At 48.0% G+C, this 21,012-nt stretch overlaps 1 protein-coding gene across 2 annotated transcripts; it reads left to right on the plus strand.

Annotated features, from left to right (window-relative positions):
- The first annotated feature begins 589 nt into the window (after positions 1–589).
- On the plus strand, positions 590–12,424 carry GPATCH11 (G-patch domain containing 11). 2 transcript variants are annotated; one of them, XM_078871738.1, is made up of 8 exons: positions 590–825; positions 2,289–2,521; positions 4,203–4,244; positions 7,853–7,955; positions 8,487–8,577; positions 9,207–9,311; positions 10,724–10,814; positions 11,548–12,424. In XM_078871738.1, the coding sequence occupies exons 1-8, from the start codon at positions 764–766 to the stop codon at positions 11,601–11,603; spliced, it is 783 nt and encodes a 260-aa protein (XP_078727864.1). In that variant the 5' UTR covers positions 590–763; the 3' UTR covers positions 11,604–12,424. The 2 variants fall into 2 exon arrangements, with proteins under 2 accessions (XP_078727864.1, XP_078727865.1); XM_078871739.1 differs by having other exon boundaries at positions 772–909.
- Positions 12,425–21,012: the final 8,588 nt, after the last annotated feature.

Here is a 21,012-nt window from a genome sequence, read left to right on the forward strand (position 1 = left end):
CAGTGAGTTGAACAACAATCACTTTAGTATCCAATTGCTAAATTTACTGCAAATAATTAAATTACTACAAACTTGATTTGAAGCTTTCGTGACTGCAGGAATCACTCTTTGTTTCTTTCGGTAAAGTCACGTGGAAAGAAAATAAATTCAATAATAGAATACGACGTTTCGATTGCAACACAAGCAACCGTCATCAGGTAGAACTATATTTGAGAGACAAAACACAGATAATGAGACACACAGACAGACACACAAGCAGAAAGAGACGCACAGAGAAAGACAACAGACACACAGAGACCCATTGCCTCTGTGTCGAGGCCTTAAATACTTAAACATTTGTGTCTATGTTGTCTCTCTGTGGGTCTCTTACTGCTTGTGTGTCTGTCTGTGTGTGTCATTGTCTGTGTTATGTCTCTCTCTCAAATGTAGTTCTACCTGATGACGGTTGCTTGTGTTGCAATCGAAACGTCGTATTCTATTATTGAATTCATTGTCTTGCCCCCCCGCCCGGCGTCTGCCCCTCTCCCCCACCCGGCGTCTGCCCCCCCCGCCCGGCGTGGAGGTAAATCCTCTGGCCTGGCATGCGCGACGCGCCCACCGAGACTACTGCTGCTGCTGTGGCCGCGATGGCGTCGTGAGGCCCTGCGAGCCGCCTCCTCCTCGTCCCTCAGTCTCCCCTCGTCATCCTCGTCCCTCACCGTCTCCCCCCCCTCGTCATCCTCGTCCCTCCACGTCCCATCGCAGCCTTCGCGTTTGCCTCGCCATGCAGGGTGGAGGAGGCGGGGGGGATGAGGACTACATGTCGGCAGCCTTCGTCGAGGCGGGGTGAGCGGCCCGCAGAGAGCGCGGCGACTGCGCCGTGAGGAGGAGGAGGAGGTTGATGATGATGATGATGTGGCCACCCCTGTGGTAATCCACTGCTAGATGGAGCCCTTCCTCTTCGCGGTGTGAGTGCGTGCGAGTTGTTTGGCCATACTGCAGCCCGGGGCCGGCTCCGTATCACTCGCCACTTGTGTTAGCCGCGGCTGGGAGTCGAACTCTTCAGTGTTTGTGGTTGTTAATAGCGGAGTGCGCGGATCACTGCGCCGAGTTCGATGTTTGTGTATCTGGGAGTCCTGCACCCGGGTCGTGTTGCCTGCGAGGATGTAAAGATGATTTCCTTGCGAGAAATGTCACCTCGGGTTGTGAGGCAAACAGAAATGTTCACTCTGCGAAGACTCCCAGCCACCGGGGAGACCCTGGCCAGGTTCAGGCTCCCACCTCTCGGCCCACGACACAATAATACACTTCTACTTGAGCCTCAAACTTAGACTTGAGCCTCAAACTTAGACTTGAGCCTCAAACTTAGACTTGAGCCTCAAACTTAGACTTGAGCCTCAAACTTAGACTTGAGCCTCAAACTTAGACTTGAGCCTCAAACTTAGACTTGAGCCTCAAACTTAGACTTGAGCCTCAAACTAGGCCTGGCCCATGGCCTTGAAACGGCCCTCGACTTCATTCCACATTTTAGCCACAGTATCCGGGTCCTATGTCGGAATACTTAATCCCGTAGTGAAGCAGACGGCGCATATTATGGTTAGTGCACCGAGGCAATCGAACCGTACACCTCTGCATGGGTCTTGTCACCGCCCCGATTCCTTAGTGAAGGGGGATTGTGTCAAGACAATAGCACAGGTACATACAGAAAATCTAGACTCGCGTTAAAAGTGATCACTTATCAACCTTTATATATTGTTTACAAAGTATATGACGTGATCACTTATCAACCAGTGCAGCAGGAAACAGGATGACCAGTTTGCTTGGTTGTAAACGAAATTTTAACCTTGCATGGCCCAGTGGAGTTCTCTGAATCTCTGAATCTCAGCAGGTGGCATGCCAGGTCTCTTGACTCTGGACCTGGCATCCATTTGAATGGCCATGCACACTCGAGTGTTAAGGTCCAGGATCTACTTTCCTACATGCTCATCACATGGTGGCAATGTTATAATTCGACAGTGTCACCGATTTTATTGACTTCAGGAATGATCGTCTGAGTCAACCCTTGACTGGGATTAGAAATGGGAACCCTCTGAATGAGTTAAGCGCAATAACCCATTGCAAGTCAAAAGCTCTTATTACTGTTGCATCAACTGTGCTCAATTATATGTTTATATCCATTGGGTAGTAAATAATTACGTGCGTCCGTTATAATTGGCATGAAAGCACGCAATGTAATTTTCATTTAGATTATCACCCAGCAGCACAGCTCTGCGTTGGCCGCATCTGTGCGCATCTCTCGTCCCCACAAGGAAGGACCAGCGGCCAGGGCTGGTGGTGTCGCACGCGGTGAGGGCACAGCGGCGCCTGGAGCGACGTCACAACGAGCTGAACGCGCAGCACCGCGCGCGGCACGTGCCGCGAGCCGTGGTGGAGCAGCAGAACCGCGAGGCGGCACTATCCTCGGCGCTGCCCACTCACAACCGCGGGTTCGCCCTGCTGCAGCGCATGGGCTACCGCGCCGGACAGGGGCTCGGCAAGTCCGGTGAGCGGCACCGGGGGCCCACGGTACACGCCGGTATCAGTCCGCGCGAAGCAAGGATTGATAGCAGGAGGCAGGAGAGGTCTCGTATCGTAGCTGCTCACCCTGAGCTATGAATGCCCTGATAGGGCATTGCCTTTGTGCTGTTCGCCTTTTGGCATTCTCTTGTCTAACACTTTGAGACTAGGCTCTAAAGGAAGCTGTCTCGAGTGTGGACCAATCCGTTTTAAAGATAATGCATATATTATCAGAGCATGTTTTTTGGCATGTTCACCACAAATACATGTGGTTAATACAGACAGATCCCTTTAAAAAGGTTTCTGTTTGGTGTTTTAACATCTTAACGCCTATAATTGGTTCTTTCGGTAAAGTCACATAGAAGGGAAATAATAAAAGAATAAAAATATAAAACAATAAAATTCTCACGACGTTTCGACTGCAACACAAGCAATCATCATATGTGAAATTTTCTTGCTGTGGATTTCACACCTGATGATGATTGCTTATGTTGCAGTCAAAACGTCGTGAGAATGTTATTGTTTGAAATTTATTTTATTTTATTATTTCCCTTCTACGTGACTTTACCGAAAGAACCAAGAATATGAATCCCTGCAGTCACGAAAGCTTTAAATCAAAATCTTAACACCTGTTTTATTGCCAGAAAGGGTAAAACCTATTCTTATAGGTAGGATGATGATGACTGCACGACCGATAGTCGTAAGTGTCCACGAAACAAGCTACATGCATTGAAGTGAACAGCTGCAAGTAAAAAACACTGAGAACTGAGAATCTGGGGAATGGTTCTGGTGAACACTGGAGTGACACTGGAGTGACACTGGAACCACTGGGTGTTGAAAGCGTGCACGAAGGTTCACCCACCCACAACTCGCCACACCGCCACTCACTTCGTGTCATCCTGGTGAACATTACTGCAGCCTTACAGAGCACATGTACAGACCATCTGTTATGCCACTCATGGATGAGGGAGCTCTCCACACCTTCCGGGCTGCGGGGGTTATTTGTCCATTCTTCAGCATGCTGGTCAGTTTGGGTTGAAGGCGAGGGGCACATGTATGTTGGAACATAGTACAGTACGTTAATTAATTTTGCTACACTGCACTCTCATGACAAAGCCCTGCTGCAACTTCCTTATGTTTTATGAATAGCGGTCGTTCATCCAACTACTACTGTTATTTTACCAGGTGAAAGCCCTCTTGAGCTATGAGCTCTGTTTTTGAGGCAACTTGGCCACACATGATAGTACATCGAAGTGGCTTATTCTAAGTCGGGATTTATAGTAGCAGCCAAATAATCAAAATGCATGTTTCTAATGTGGAGGGAAAAACTGGAGGACCCGGAGAAAAATCTTTGCGAACTCAGAGAGACAACACGCGAACTCCAAATATACATGCGTCAGGGTCGGGATCAAACTCGCATCCTCCTGTTGTATACCATGCGAGGGAGATAACATTTCCCCACATGTCATGTGACACTGCACGGACATCACTCCTGCAAGCTTGTAAATTGCTAAACTCGCAACGGAACTACTCGATTCCCTCATCATCACACTCATCGTCACGAGGCGTGTTGGTGTATTTGACTTGTGCGATCACTCTCCATGCATGTAGATATGTTATAATGGCAGCTTACAGGTGATTTTGTTTTTCTGTCTTCGATACCACAGGCACTGGCATCACGGAGCCTATCCCAGTGCAGCCCAAAGCAGGTGAGTACCGATTGCGTTTGCTGCACGGTTGAGCCACTCTTGGCCATACGCACGCTTAACTCTGTGCGTGTACCCAGGAGCAGCAGCATGCAGGTCAGGGACACAGCCACAGTGCTGCCAGTCCCATGTATGTTCCTGATGTGGTAAATTAAACCAGAACAGGGGAAGAACATACAAACTCCACACAGACAGGAGTCAGATTCGAGAATTAAACCTAGGCCCTTCTTGCTGTGAGCCACAAGGGTTGCCACTGTGACACCATGCCACCTTAATCTACAGTTGTATCAATGGAGATTGGAGTGTCGTGCCAAACGTGTCGTCTGAAGTGATGGATTGTGTGGTAACAGTGGGTGGTCGAGAAAGCTCGGGCAGAGGTCGACTGCAGGGAGCCCGGCTCGTGAGCATTGGTACGGAGCGCGTTGCGGAGTCGGAGTTTGTGTAAGGGAACTCGTCGGGTAACCCTTGCCATGAGGAACGTTTTTTGTTGGTGAGGGAAATCGTGTTGGGAACTCATGAAAGCTCATTCAGATGACGTGTTTCTTCTGTGAGGGAGACCCTGGGGTAAAGAGAAGTGCATGCACGAAGATTTTGTAACAAAATCGGCACAAATCAATGACAATAATGGTCACGAGGTCTAACGGTGGCCAAGTCTGCGGATGCCATGGTGATTCCTTCATTGCACAGTCGACACTCGCCCCCATCCGACCCAAAAATCAATTGTGAATCACTAGCCCTCTGCTCTTTTTGTTTTCAACCACCTGGATTTATATTCGGCTTTGTCTGAATAATGGCATTTATGGTTTGACCGAGATACAGGGATACTCAGGCAATCTGAAGGGGAGAGAGCGTCTGTAACAATGGTGCAAAGTGATGATATTCTAAGGGCAATTGCATTGCAGCAGCCATGGTTTTAGGAGAGACTTAGAATAATCAAAGGTTGCACATGTGTGCGGTACATATACATTTATACATTCACTGGCATGGGTCTGCATCGTGCTCAAATTGTACGAATGTTATTTCAAATGCCTGACCAAAACCATTGCTACCAAGAGAAGTTGAGTGGACAGATGTCTGAGCATGTAGGTATGCGATTTGTGTTGGGGATGAGTTCGGAGGTGATTTCATTTTCTTTATAAGGATTTGTATTATCGGTGCTTTAACTTGCAATCATCTCACAGCTGTAGGGCTGACCTCACTGACCCTACGCACATGTCAGTGTTGGTGCTTGCAGAATAGAAAATGAAACATAAATCTTAGGCTTACCAGAAAGCTTGGATGATACCAAAATAAATGATACACGCACATAAGGTATTGGTAAAGTGCGCAAAGAAGAATGGAGAGATGCATGCTTGAATTTACACTGAGAGATGGACAAAGGAATACGTGGAACAGTGAACAAACGCGAATCGGAAACATCGTATTGACAATACAGAAGTAAATGGGCTCCAATAGGAACCATCGCTAGGTGGGTCAATGGCCGATGTGTGAGGACGATCAGCACAGAGATGGAGCGATGAGATGGGTTTCTGCGCACAAGTGAGATGATGGTAGCAGCACTGGACCGACCGCGAGGGATGGCGATGGTGTGGGGAGACCTTCATCCAGCAGTGGAGAGACATTGGCTGATAATGATAGAGCTATTGGAAGAGCTTATTGTAACACGTGGACATTAGACGAGCAGTGAGATGCCATTGCCTTTATTTTCCTCTGAATGAGAAAATACAAGTGAAATTTATCAGAAAATAATTTGCAAATTAATGAGCAACCACAAGTTTTGTGGCAACATATACAATGGGTGGTGGCATGGCTGCAATCAGCGTGCATGTTTGTGATGATGACCCAAGTGGTAATTCACTTGAGGATTAAACTTAGCCAGCATTGCTTGTGTGGAGAGGTTGATTGTGTGTGACAGGCAAGCAGGATGTAAGGACGAATATCAGCAGTCATAGGGATACATTTGGCAACAGTGCTCTCAATAATTTCTGACGAGTTAAATTTCTCAATTGTATGCCCAATGGGTGCCAAAAATGTTATTGGACTCTTATAAGGCGAAGAAGATTGGCGTTGGCCGTACCTTATCAGGCAGATTCCTGATGGAAGGCGAGATTAAGTGGGAACACCCGGGTTCAAATCCCAACCTTACACATGAAAGGTCACGAGGAAAGGTCACGTTTTTAGGACATGCAGGGTCCGATAATGGTTGCCTTGAAGGAAGATTGACAGACTGTCACAAGCGCTTCACATTGTCGGAGAAATACATTTGGTAAAGTGTATCCTGACGTTCATTTGTAGTGCCATGGGCTGTTGATAGGGAGTGGTGTTTCAGCATGGTAATGCACCCCCACACTCAGTATGTGCTTTGATGGAATTGTTGGGAAAGTTTTGATGGGATGTTCTGAAATGTGGCAGAGCCCAGACTTAGTGTGTGTGGTTCTGCTGGTGGTGCGTGTGGTTCTGCTGGTGGTGTGTGTGGTTCTGCTGGTGGTGTGTGTGGTTCTGCTGGTGGTGTGTGTGGTTCTGCTGGTGGTGCGTGTGTGTGTGGTTCTGCTGGTGGTGTGTGTGGTTCTGCTGGTGGTGTGTGTGGTTCTGCTGGTGGTGTGTGTGGTTCTGCTGGTGGTGTGTGTGGTTCTGCTGGTGGTGTGTGTGGTTCTGCTGGTGGTGTGTGTGGTTCTGCTGGTGGTGCGTGTGTGTGTGGTTCTGCTGGTGGTGTGTGTGGTTCTGCTGGTGGTGTGTGTGGTTCTGCTGGTGGTGTGTGTGGTTCTGCTGGTGGTGTGTGTGGTTCTGCTGGTGGTGTGTGTGGTTCTGCTGGTGGTGTGTGTGGTTCTGCTGGTGGTGTGTGTGGTTCTGCTGGTGGTGTGTGTGGTTCTGCTGGTGGTGCGTGTGCGTGTGGTTCTGCTGGTGGTGTGTGTGGTTCTGCTGGTGGTGTGTGTGGTTCTGCTGGTGGTGTGTGTGGTTCTGCTGGTGGTGTGTGTGGTTCTGCTGGTGGTGTGTGTGGTTCTGCTGGTGGTGTGTGTGGTTCTGCTGGTGGTGTGTGTGGTTCTGCTGGTGGTGTGTGTGGTTCTGCTGGTGGTGTGTGTGGTTCTGCTGGTGGTGTGTGTGGTTCTGCTGGTGGTGTGTGTGTGTGTGGTTCTGCTGGTGGTGTGTGTGTGTGTGGTTCTGCTGGTGGTGTGTGTGTGTGTGGTTCTGCTGGTGGTGTGTGTGGTTCTGCTGGTGGTGCGTGTGGTTCTGCTGGTGGTGCGTGTGGTTCTGCTGGTGGTGCGTGTGGTTCTGCTGGTGGTGCGTGTGGTTCTGCTGGTGGTGCGTGTGGTTCTGCTGGTGGTGCGTGTGGTTCTGCTGGTGGTGCGTGTGGTTCTGCTGGTGGTGCGTGTGGTTCTGCTGGTGGTGCGTGTGGTTCTGCTGGTGGTGTGTGTGGTTCTGCTGGTGGTGTGTGTGGTTCTGCTGGTGGTGTGTGTGTGTGTGGTTCTGCTGGTGGTGTGTGTGTGTGTGGTTCTGCTGGTGGTGTGTGTGTGTGTGGTTCTGCTGGTGGTGTGTGTGTGTGTGGTTCTGCTGGTGGTGTGTGTGGTTCTGCTGGTGGTGTGTGTGGTTCTGCTGGTGGTGCGTGCTTGCAGATAGGGGTGGAGTGGGCCGGGAGAAGGAGAAGGAACGACAAGTGGCGGAGCGACAGCGGCGCAGGCAGCAGCAACAAGCCAAGTGTTCGGTGGAGGAATACAGGCACGCACTGTGTGTGTGTGTGCTCACATCATCAACATCAATGAAGCCGCTTATTACTTCGTACTTAAAGAAAACTCTTTGTTCTACCAAATCTCGTCACAGGGTGCCTGCATTATTTTTTTATTTATCACGTCTCTGTGCACTGTCCAAATCGGGGTTTTCAATTACAACTATGTAGTACAGCAAACATTTGTGATGATACATTTAACTGTAGGCAAAGATCAACAAGCACACCCATGATCACGCTTTAGTTTAGTTACTCACCTGAGCTGTTTTGGTGGGGCCACAGCGAGTGCTCTGCCTTAAACTAGATTCAAGAGTCCACCCTGTGACGTGCAGGCAGCTCTGCTTTCCTACCTTGTGGGGAAGATGCTTCCAGTGCTTGGGATTGCACAGAGAACGTACGGTGATGTGGGAGGGGTGTGATAAAAGACTCATGTCCCCCTCTTTGTACGGATAGGCCTTGCGTGGGCGGTCGTTGCATGGGTGCGCTTCACGTGACGTTGGTGCGTTTTGCGTCCCGCGGTGTAGGACGCGCGTGCGCAATAAGCTGGAAGATCGCCAGACGGAGGAAGACCTCCGGAAGAGCCGGGGAGCCTGCGAGCAACTTGACCAGCAGAAGGTACAGGGGTTGGCGTGGGGCACGACAGGCGGCTCCTGGAATCGGGGCGGGGGGTCGCGTCGTGGGAATGTGGTTCCAGGGGCCTCCATTGGTTCTCTGCAACAGAGAATAGTTGAGCGAGGGAGTCCCCATGGCTGTTGGTAGGTCAGCTCGCAGGCAACAGATAAACAACAATCTGTGAAGGCACTTGTGTCAACTGTTATTTTAGATAATTCGGTGTCCATCGCAGCGTGGAAGACGGTACGTCCGGCACAGCGGTATTATACGAGCATTCTCCTCTTACCAACAAATCTGGACACATTATTCCTATCCTGAATGACGACCCTAATTCATTGAGGTAGTATGCCCAAGTAAAAATAACTTAATGATACGATCATGAGCATCATTCAAGGGTCTGAAATTGTGGAACTGCCCTGTTACCAGTCATTGCTAATAACGGGAATTAATGAAATGCACATTTATTAATCTTTCGGATTATATTAGTTATACGGATTAAAAAAATTAGCAGTAATAATGACAAAAATAGATGTGGTGCCTGCTTGTGCTTTGTGTGAAGCACGCCGTGAACCGTACGGCACACGAGCGTGTTAACACATGTGCTCTCCGTGTCCCTTGCATGTCGTGAGCAGGGGGTAAGGGAGCCACTGGAGCCCTGGTTCTGGATGCAGCCTGAACCAGACGAAGATGAGGATGACGAGGACGATGAGGAGGAAGATGATGACGACCAACCCAATGTGAGTGCTTCGTTGCAGGCCGTGAGCCGCACCCTCCTCTCACGAGCGTGGAGTCCATGAGCCGAGGCATTTGCCGATTTGCAGCTCCAGAGTGATGTAACGGGGCTGTGCGTGGCGCATGTGTGCTACTCTCGCGTGCTACTCTCGTGTGCATGCTGGTGCACTCTAGATTTGAAGTTTTCGTGACTGCAGGGATCCATACTCTTTGGTTCTTTCGGTAAAGTCACGTAGGTATAAAATAAATTAAATCGGTGATTTACCGAAAGAACTAAAGAGTATGCTGGTGCACGTCACCCGACCTTCACTTCATCACATTTAATTTCCCACTGCAGACGAGTGGCAGACCCACTACAGCCAAATCAGTAATGCTGCTCAGCTGGGACTACACGTGCTGCCACGGTGGAATATAAGCTTAGGTTTGACAGTTGATACCAAATTGCTTATATGGACCTTCAATACAAAAGCCACGTTGCCACAATCCAGTAAAGTGACTTCCATTGTCACCTATCACCCATATCGCCTAGCACCAGTTCCTGGACAGTTTATGACCAGAGGTGGCCAACTGTTACTGCTTCCTCCTGTGTTTTTGTATTAAACAACAAGAGTGATTCTCCTCCTCCTGAGTGAGCATATTATCCACTATCTGGCCAGATGATATGTGGTTCTACGTGTAGTCTCTGAACCCCTGAAAACTGGCAGTAAATATGGTCACAAGTACTAACATTTTAACCTCATGACGCTACCCCGGCTCTCGCATAATGTCCGTGATGCAGTCATTTTTAATCTGTTGATGGCCGGCGATGCGGCAATCGACTCATCTTGACGAGCTGTACTCACGATGCACTATGGTGCATACAAACGTTCAGGGTTTCAGCGCAATCGTGCTTGCTGCGTTTCGACATTGTGGAGTAGCACCGATTTCGGATTGATTGGTACCCCAGTCGTGGAGTTTAGTACACCCCTGGAAAAAAGTGTCCCAGAAATAAAATATTAAATTTCCTCAGACATCTTAAGGATCAGCCATTTTAAGGATCATTATACTGGTGCTGCAACAGTGCAGACCACAAACTTCCTCTCTGGTGAGGCCAACAAAGCCATGAACACTGCCTCCTACCATCACCGCGGCCCACAAAGAGAGCTGTGCGGGAGAGATGAGGCGAATGGCAACTTGTTTCACCCTGAAGATGTTTATCTCCATGACAATTAGCAGAGCCAATCATGATTTCTGGGTAGGGCATTTGTCAAAATTGAGTGCATTGATAGGGAAACCTGCGCGCTTGGTGAGGCACAGGGCTCTTGAGAAGCAGTGGCGTGTTCAGTGCAACTACACCTGACACAAATTGCTCCAGCCTTCCGGAAACAGGCGCTGGATGTCATCTGACCCACGACTAACAACTGTTGTGCCCATGCAGCGTTTGCAGAAGCAGGAGATGCTGCAGAAGCTGACAGGCTACCTTCGGTCCGAGCACTTCTACTGCATCTGGTGCGGCACTTCCTACGAAGGTGCGTGCGCTGCGCTCGCTTGCCCAAAGGGGTGCGAATTGGACAGCTCACCATAGTCTCCACTAGCACATACCTTGGTCACTCGGACTGAACCACCTGTACATACGTTGAGGGCTAACACTGATTTGTTACTATGTGGAATTTCTAGTCGTGCAAAATACCTTTGATATCGTCCCCTGTACAGTGTTTGAAGTAGTAGTCTCATATCTGAGTAAACAGAGGTCCTTCCTTGTTGGCTGATGTTTCAAGGAAACTACTCGCAGGAGGTAAGTCAGCCTCTCCAAGTGCAATCAAGTAAAGGGTTGGCACTCCTCTTCATAGGCAGCCTGGAGCCAGCACTGCAAATGCCACGTTCCCATAGCAGGGTTCAGTCTGTATACACGTGTACCACTGTTCACCAGCCACTGTGCTCTTCCAGTTGACCCCCAGGAGATAATAGCTCGAGGCAACTCCAATGAGGAATTTAATTCTCAACCTTTGCGACTGTGATGCAATTTAGCCACAGATCAAGGTTTAATCAGACTCAAATGCAGTGTCACATGTCATAAATCCCTCGTGTTTTACGATTCCCTTATATCATAAAAATATATATAAACTCCGATTTTAATTGAAAGTTTTTATCGTTCTCGGTGAAGATCCTTAAGTAAAAAATGTATCCATTTAAATTAAATGTTCTACATTTTATCACCTGGACCACAACTAAATCTCCAATGACATTGTGTTTCCCCATCAGACCGTGACGACCTGGACTCTAACTGCCCCGGAAGTACTGCAGAGGACCACAACTGATGGGTAGAGTCAAGATCGTTGTCCTTCCAAGTTTCGCAAGATTATTTTTAAAGCTGCGTGAATTCTCATCTGAAGACTGCCCAAACTTCACCCCCTTTTTCTTCCACTAGATGGAGAAAGTCAACACACCGTTCGTATGTTAGAGAGTAAAATACATTTTCTGCAGTGTCGTGCAGTCGTATTCACTGTGACTGTGCTGTAGATTTACAGATGAACAGGCATGGCCACCACGATTAGAAAATGTACCGCGAGGGCTGGCGGCAACTGGTTTGTGAAGACAACTGTACGTGCGCATGTACTGTACATGTAACCACAGCCTCCTGTGTCAACGCTGGAAAGCTATGGTGCCCAAATGATATACTTTGGGTCTTTCGGTAAAGTCACATAGATGGTTCTAAGAAAGTAACCAAAAACTATGACGTTCCAATCACAACACAAGCCATCGTCATCAGGAGGAAAGAGGATGACGTTCGTGTGTTGTGATCAGAACGTAGTTTATTTTTTTTTTTCTTTGAACCATCTACTTGACTTTAGTGAAAGACCCAAAGAATATTAAGTCCTGCAGTCACGAAAGCTTTAAGTCAAGATTTGCCCAAATAATGTTTTGTTTCAGTGTGTAAATACCATTTTTTTTAAATTAAACTTTAACTTAAATAGTCTGTTTCATGCTCATTGACATAAACCATCTGGGGCCTCTGATGTAGTGCAAAGCCTGTGGCAACATTTGAAATCCCTCTAATCCTGTGCATGCACTTGCTGCGAGTGTACATTATCCATGCTCATGTTTACATTTCCCTTTTTTAAAGTCATTACCAATTTGCCATTGTGAAGTGGCTGTCGTTTATGGACAATGTGGCTTGGGATTTCTCAATTTCTTTCCAATTTTCACCGGCCTTGGCTTGGACATCGCTGGGGAGTTGTGTACCACCTTTAATGTGTACCACCTCAATAAGGAAAAAAATAAGCAGAGAAATGCCACCCAGTAAAGAGGCGGCTCCTCTCGTGGTTCCCATTAATCCAGTTGGAGCGCAGCACAGCAGCTGCTGCTCGTTGCAAAGGTTCAGTTCAAATCCTGTGGCCACCCCAATTAATACTGTGGGTGTAGTAACCAAAACATACGACGTGCCATCTGCGTCAGTGAACATTAAAGATCACTGTCATTCATAGGCATAGGCCAGTGTGCCTGCGTCGCGATCAAAATGTTAAAAGTTCACACCGCACATGACGCAAGTGGAATATACAGTTCATAGCAATCGTGCCAAAACGTGGCCAGGGCCCTCCTGAAAGAGAGTCTGCAACGGTCCAAGTTGGACCATTGGTCACTGCGGTGCCAAACGATGTGGAGGCGGCTCCAAACAGACGGGATGCACACAGCAGGGAGGCCCCTGTGGGCCAGAGGAGCGGTCCCGATGGAGCTGCTGCTGGGCGCGCCAGGCCTCGTCGGTGCTGCAGGACGGGCTCCCGCCGCAGGACGGGCTCCTGCTGCGTCGTCACCTGTGCACTCTGCACTCACTCCAACTACTTACATGAATCCTTGCATGAATCCTTACGCAAAGTTCACCACTTGAAAAATTATGTTTCTAAAATCGTCATCTCAAATTTACTTTAAAAATCTTAAAGCTTTATTGCAAACCGAAATAGATCACGATTTCATTTCTATGGTATGGACTGCTGCTTCGATGGAAACTTAGATAATTACTCGTCCACTGTTTATATAACTTTCAAAAGTGACGGCATCTTACACGTTGGGCTACTCACGTGTGTTGACACTGATGGGGAACCTCTGATCGTTTTGCATTTCAGAGGCATTGTAGGAAATTTGTTCCACTAATGTAATACTTTAATCATTTTTTCAACGGGCATACCTCAGTTCTGTTTTTCACCGTTTTCTTTTTAGTTTTTTTTACCAGCGGCGATAGTTACAAGTTTAATAGATCTAGTTTAACACTTGTTATACGCTTACAAATCAACGCAATGATCGACAGTTATGTGTAACATCAATAATGCTGGCAGCTTTGTTTTTAAATGGTTGAGCATGGAAATGCTGAATTTGAATGTTGCAAGGCGATTTCCTAGCAATATCGTCAAGGATGTGTTTAATCAGCAGAGGATTAAATGGCTGATGACTGTACAGTTTACGTTAATCCCTTGCCTGCCAAGTATGGATTGAGAAAATTGACGAGTCGGCAGAAGGCACTTGGTTATCCACTAGTATGTAAGTACTGCAGCCTAAGACAAAACAAACTAAGCAACGTTTAACACATCCCAAATAAATGCGAGTGGTTTTCTTTTGTAAGTACAAGCCGTGTGTGTGGATTGCGTACGGACTGCAAACACCGTCGAGCAGCGCATCCCGAGCGGTGGCCTTCATGTCAACGCCGATTGGCTCGTAGCTGCACAGAGGCTGGTGGTAATAAGACGAAAGCAGAAATTAGAACGGAGCTCTGCTTGAATTCCGAGAACACGGGCGTTGGAGGGATGCCGATATTCATGGCGGAGTGCGCGTGTCAAAGTAATGTGGCACGAAGTGGGTCAAGCAATTCATAGGCGGCGAAGCGTTACCGTCAAGCCTCGGAGCAGGAGACGGACAGGAGCAGTTACCCCGACTCATGCGGAGCAAATGCCCGAGGCCGACCAGGGCATGGGAGGGGCACGGTGGTGCATTTGAGATTGTTCACACTCGCCTGGCTGTCACTTCTAGTTTTATATTATTCTAATAAGGGGCATTCATTCAGGTAGCTTGGAAAACTAATTGGATGGATACGTAATTATACTTCCGTCCCAAAGAATATTCAACTCAAGAACAGGCTGTCAGGTTCTGTTTTTAGTTTCTACAAATGTATTGTCAGATGAGATCCTGTTACAGGCATGGTGGCAACAGCAGTTGTCACGCAGTACGATGAACCCCGCCATCGACCCGAGCTTGATTCCCAGTCGAGGTTAACACCTGTGGGGAGTGGTATCTGAACTGGTCCCGAGGACCCCCCTTCATTGTATAGAAGCGGGAGTAAATGAGAAGCGTTCATTCAACACAGCGCTCCGTGCCAGTGGTAGCCACTGGAGCGCAATCATTCCGTAGTGGACACGGTTACCTGCGTGAGCAGAGCAGGGGATTGTGAATCGCCGAGTTGAGCGAGGGTCTGTGACAATGCAAGGGCACAATTAAGCGACGAGATGGCGACGCCGCATGCCCGAGTTGAACCGAGGGGTGCAAGGGGGTGGATCCCCCCCCGCCCCCCACAATGCAGGCCTGCGACACGGAGACCATAAAGAAGCTGAGGGCGGGCACCGAGTGGGGAGTCCACGTGGTTACCCACGACACAAAGGGCGGCTGCTCCACGTGGTCCCCCCGCTTACCGCTCGCCACAGCCCCCAACCCACCACCACGCACCAGGCGTTTAGCGATTACTCCATTTATCGAGCGCTTATTTGTATAACTTTTAAGGGTCTGAAGAATGTATCACATACCGCGCAAAATATTAACCTTACGGCGAGACCCCGGGGTCCCATAAGCCCCCGGCTCTCGCATAAACATGAAATTATAATGTCAACAAAAACTTTGCTCTTTTTCACCAATGGGTTTAAAGGATGGTGGCAAGTGTTGTCTTGTTAAATTATGCCGCCTTTAAAACTGAAAACTACTTACCTGCAGCACCTATTTAAATACACTATCGAAAAAATAATTTACACCCCTCTGTCAATCATCGTGTTTCTCAGTGTGGATTGCGAACACACTTTGTAAACAGAAGGCAAAATAGAAGGCGTTTCTAACGCGATGTTCATATTGTAGCGAGCGTGTATACCAATGTTACTCTACAGAGTAGTGGGTCGCCGCTCCTCTTATGCGCATTGATACGAGCGGTATGTGGGGGCTATGGCTTAACCGCAAAAAAAACCTATCTGCACAGATGCATACGTACAAGATAAGTATTATCAAATAGGATGAATTAACGGTGCAACGCATCTCATCTGTTAAATATCTGCAGGTATTAGGATTGTCATCGATCGATCCTGGCTGCAGACATTGGTAGGTAAAAAATAATAATGAAGATAAGAGAGCAGTTTCACTGTGTTATACATACCGTGATGACAAATGAAGGACTTAAGTCGTGTAGGCCGTTTGAGCAGCTTTGGATGAGACTTGTGATCTTGCCCGTACCCGAGCGTGGAGTGCAGCATTCGCTTGTTCGGCTCTTCTGCGCATTCGTCCTCGCCGCTGCGCTTGGACACGACGACAGAACGATCCGCGCCAGGCGGGTGGGACGGAGTCGCCAAAAAGCAAATTAATTACAATTTTGACATCCGTTCATTCGGGACCCCGGGGTCCCGCCAGAAGGTGCATATGCACAACGGCAAATTCTACAAGGTTCCGCTCTGATGCTACCACTAGAGGGCATATTGAGCTCTTTCTGCTTGGACATCTGATGTAGAGCTTTCGACTGACTGTGGCTCTCACCTGTTCTAGAAAATCTGGGAAGCTGCACTGAGTGTTGCCCAGTCTTGGCTTAGAAATAGGAATATCTAAAACCTAACCCTGTAAACTGAGTCTTTCAGAAGTGCTTTAACCTAGGCCTGTGACAGTTTGTATTTCAGAGTTTTGAACAGTTCGGAATCCAGTACTAAATCTGTTTTTAAACGAAAACTAATATTTTGATTTAAAGCTTTCGTGACTGCATGGATTAATTTTCAAAATAATACAAATTAAACATAATAAGATATGTTTAATTTGTATTATTGTATTATTTCCCTTCTACGTGACTTTACCGAAAGAACCAAGAATATAAAACTAATATTTTACAATATGACTGTCCCACAATTCCGGAATAGATATTTGAAACATTTTAAGACAAGGCTGTGAATCTTGATTTGACGCTTTCGTGACGGCAGGAATCCATACTCTTTGGTTTTTTCGGTAAAGTCACGTAGGTAGCAAATGAATCACGACGTTTCGGGCGCAACACAAGCGTCCGTCATCAGGTGGGAAAGCTTCTCACCTGATGACGGACGCTTATGTTGCAAACGCATGCAGATACCCACAGCACAGCCAGGCATGCGCGTGGTGGATCAGTCGGCCCAATTCCATTCACAAGTCGCTGTTCAACGTCTGTGGGCGGCTGCCCCAGTGGTACCGGTAACGTCTGTTTGGTTTTCTTGGTTCTTTCGGTAAACGCATGCAGATACCCACCTGAAGACGGCTGCTTGCGTTGTAGCCGAAACGTCGTGAGAATTATTTCATTTTATTATGTTTTATTTGTATTATTTTATTACTTCCCTTCTACGTGACTTTACCGAAAGAACCAAGAAGATGAATCCCTGCAGTCACGAAAGCTTTAAATCGAAATTTAGTCTGTTTGGTTATTAGTTATGTCAATTACAAATGGCCGAATACAACTAACAATGACAATTTTAGTACGCTCGTTTACCCTGATAATCCTACCAAATACCATGCACTGGCTACGTACATAGTGCGAAAGTAGACGAAGTATAAATACATGAGAGTAGTTCAACATGCATGCCGCCTCAAGCATGCAATAATTATCTGCTTTGGACTTCTGGTGGCTACGGGCAAAGTGCCTTCTCAGAAGAATTCGGCGGAAAACCCCGTGCTACGAAACCCCCCAGGAAACAATGATTATGGATACCATTTGGCTTTACGAATCCACTGGTCACATTTCAGCGACCGATGGAAGTCGTCCTGGCAGGATCACAGCGGACATCGTGTTTGCTTAAAACATTCACATGCTATCCTGTAACGAGCGAGGTAAATTATCTGGGTTGTGGCTATAGATGGGGTACAAGTTTACCCCCCCCCCCGACTCCAAAGTGCTGAGGTGAGTGGGGGCATTTCGACAAATTGTTCAAAGCCGATTGGAGTCGTTTCACCAGAAAATGACGTGGCAATACCAAAGTAATTTTGACCGAAAAAACACTTCGGTATTGCATGCATCGCCTTCATCCGGTATTAACGATGCATTACCACTGCCATCATCCCCCACTAATCTGGCACTAAACCTGTACTCGTGCTTAATGTATACATTTAAAATGTATAGATTTAAAATGTATACATTTACTTGCGGCTGTAGACGTGTTCAACACGCATATCAGGGTAGAGATATTCCTTTTGGTAACTGACCGGTGTTACCATGGTTATTATAAAACACATTTGCTTCATTGACATTTTATCGCCACAGCAATAGGAAATATTCATGCACGTAAACGTGAGGAGACACCGTTGTGAATTATATAATTTTAACTTAACTTTTGTGACTGCAGGAATTCAAATTATTTTGTTCCTACGGTAAAGTCACGAAGAAAGAAAATTATTAACAAATAAAGTGAATAAAAATAACAAAAAATACTAATGTAGACTGTAGCATGGTTCTTAATCAGAGCGTACTGGCGGTATATAATGTAGACTGTAGCATGGGTTTTAATCAGAGCGTACTGGCGGTCTATGATGTAGACTGTAGCCTGGTTCTTAATCAAAGCGTACTGGCAGTCTATAATGTAGACTGTAGCATGGTTCTTAATCAGAGCGTACTGGCGGTCTATAATGTAGACTGTAGCATGGTTCTTAATCAGAGCGTACTGGCAGTCTATAATGTAGACCTAATCCTGGTTCTTTCAGTAATACATATAAAATAAAAAACCACGACGTTTCGACCCCAACACAAGCAGCCATCAGGAAAGCGAGGGGTTAGCCTCTAAAGGCAACCTCTTTATAAAGGTTTAGAGATGGGCGTAGCCCAAGTGTGTCAGCAGCGTGGGCGGTGGGGGGGTAGCTGATGTTAATGTCGGAGAAAGACGAGCAACTACACCAAAGGGCGGCCAGGCAATCATTGCACCTCGCTCCGCACACCCACACTGCTGATGGTGTGTTTGACAAGAACACAGGAATCAAGTCATGACCCAAAGTGGTTGATGACATCTTTCCAATGATTGCAGAGTTTATAACCATCCTCTCGGTTGAAATGGTCTCCGTATATGGATGGCTTCATGAACGAATCTTTGTTGATAGCCAGTCGGCTTGCAAAGTACCATCGTCTTCGAGAAATACATTTCGCGAGCCAGCCGTATTAAAATAAGGATCCGCCACGGCAGAAGTATTGGTCCTACCGTGTTCCAAATCTGCCTTGAGCTCACGAACACGGTCCAAGACATGTCGTTTAGTTTCCCCAATCGCCGATGCAGATACACCATTGCTACAGTCTAAATTAGACTGCCAATACGCTCACCAGCTTAAAAACTAGGCCACAGTCCACATTATAGGCTACCAGTACACTCACTCCGATTAAGAACCTGGCTACATTTCGATGTAAAGCTTTCGTGACTGCACGGCTTCATATTCTTGGTTCTTTCGGTAAAGTCACGTAAAGGGAAATAATAAAAAATAAAACAATAAAAGTCTCACGACGTTTCGATTGCAACACAAGCAATCATCAGGTGTGAAAACCAAAAATGGTTATTATAAAACAAGGATTATTTTATATTTTCTTGCTGTGGTTCTCACGCCTGTGGTGGCGGGACTCGCAGCTCATAGGAGCGGCCACAGAATGTTCGTTATCCATCCTGTATGCGCACCACCTCTTCACTTTACACTTACATCATGTAAAACGTGATCATGAAAGCGGCTACAAACACAGCGGCGCGCCACCCAGCCGCGACCAAGGATCCTCCCTCAACCCGACAGCTCCCAGGTGTTTGGCCCAACCCCCTTATATAGGCGGAGAGCCATCCCTTAATTAATTATCCCGTTATTAAATGCAGCTGTTCACCGATTGCATCACTCCCGAGAGAGGCGCTGCATTGTTTGAGTAATCATCTTGGGGGTGTGTGTGTGCATATATCTGATAAACCGGTTTCCCCTTCAAATCCCACATACAGTACCCATCCCCCAGACATCTCCACGCGGGAGCGAGCACAGATCGTAACAGACGCGGAGCGCGAGCAGCCCGCGTGCCAAGGACTGCGTGTCCCGCGCCCACACCCCGCACCCGTGCGTGGGCAGGTCCCGCGCGTGGGCAGGGCCCGCGCGTGGGCAGGGCCCGCGCGTGGGCAGGGCCCGCGCGTGGGCAGGGCCCGCGCGTGGGCAGGTCCCGCGCGTGGGCAGGGCCCGCGCGTGGGCAGGTCCCGCGCGTGGGCAGGGCCCGCGCGTGGGCAGGTCCCGCGCGTGGGCAGGGCCCGCGCGTGGGCAGGGCCCGCGCGTGGGCAGGGCCCGGCGCGTGGGCAGGTCCCGCGCGTGGGCAGGGCCCGCGCGTGGGCAGGGCCCGGCGCGTGGGCAGGGCCCGGCGCGTGGGCAGGGCCCGGCGCGTGGGCAGGGCCCGCGCGTGGGCAGGGCCCGCGCGTGGGCAGGGCCCGGCGCGTGGGCAGGGCCCGCGCGTGAGGGCTCTGCATGGCCGCGCAACCCAAATACTCGCGCACCGGCATGCAGCCCGGAAAACATGGCACCCAAATATCAGGGGTTATAATCCGTGCCTCAATTATTGGTGCGTGAGCAGCAGTTCATCCTAATGACCAGCTTACTTGGGCTTTTTTCGGAATTTCATTATCCTACAAAGCCAGTAAATTGATCTCATGGGGTCATAATTAGCCTGAATGTTGTGGGGCATGTTGAGATATTGAATATTGGAGGTTTGATCTGGTTAAAAATATTGGATTTTTTTTTACAAAGAAAATTTTGGAATAAGAAAATGAAATCATATCGCAAATACAGTAATTTGTTTACAGTCTGCCAACGTTCCTAGACCATCTGCCAGCTAGTCTAAAATAATAAAAAATATCATTTTCTGCTGAGTTGGTTTTTGTGTGCAAACATTGCGCCTCCACATGACAACAACTTGCTTTAGTTAATCAAATTTACGTTGACGGAGGCGGTCGTGGAGAAGTAATGAGTGGAGGTCGTGATTTTGTTTATTCTAGTCGAGCTTGCAGAGCGCGGATCCCCAGCGGACTCGAGAATGACTTTGTGCCAACGCAGAGCAAGGCCACAGACAAAGGGGAGTCCGTGCCGTGAATTCTGCGCAGAAGGCGCCGTGGGACACCACGACAGTCGAAATACATTTACGCCTTTTGTAGGTTATTGCACATTTGAATCAAGTGCCACATTCCATTCTCCACGATATATCACGGATATCATGAGCTCCAGGAGCACCTCCATATCTACAATATCTCAGATTACAGAAACTTGTCAACTTGCTCTACGATGTTCATTATCAGTGATGTATTGTTGCAATATTACCTCTGGAATATATTTCATTCCAGGCGACACGTTCATCACGCGCGGCCTCGTGCGATGCTGGCGTCGCGATTGTTCACAAATGTAATAATCGAGAGGCTCCCTTCCTTGTGTGGCCACCTCCCTACTGCTGCATTCCCCTCTCTTCTGCCTCGCCGCCTTCGTCCTGCACTG

Source organism: Lampetra fluviatilis, chromosome 33, assembly GCF_964198595.1.
Source record: "Lampetra fluviatilis chromosome 33, kcLamFluv1.1, whole genome shotgun sequence".
In the NCBI taxonomy this organism is placed as follows: domain Eukaryota; kingdom Metazoa; phylum Chordata; class Hyperoartia; order Petromyzontiformes; family Petromyzontidae; genus Lampetra; species Lampetra fluviatilis.

Bases quoted from the DNA above. Each gene is read 5' to 3' on its own strand.
- GPATCH11 (XM_078871738.1), top strand. From the start codon at position 764: ATGCAGGGTGGAGGAGGCGGGGGGGATGAGGACTACATGTCGGCAGCC. The intron at 826-2,288 runs GTGAGCGGCCCG...CGTCCCCACAAG, and splicing joins GCAGCCTTCGTCGAGGCGGG to GAAGGACCAGCGGCCAGGGC. The intron at 8,578-9,206 runs GTACAGGGGTTG...TGTCGTGAGCAG, and splicing joins AGCAACTTGACCAGCAGAAG to GGGGTAAGGGAGCCACTGGA.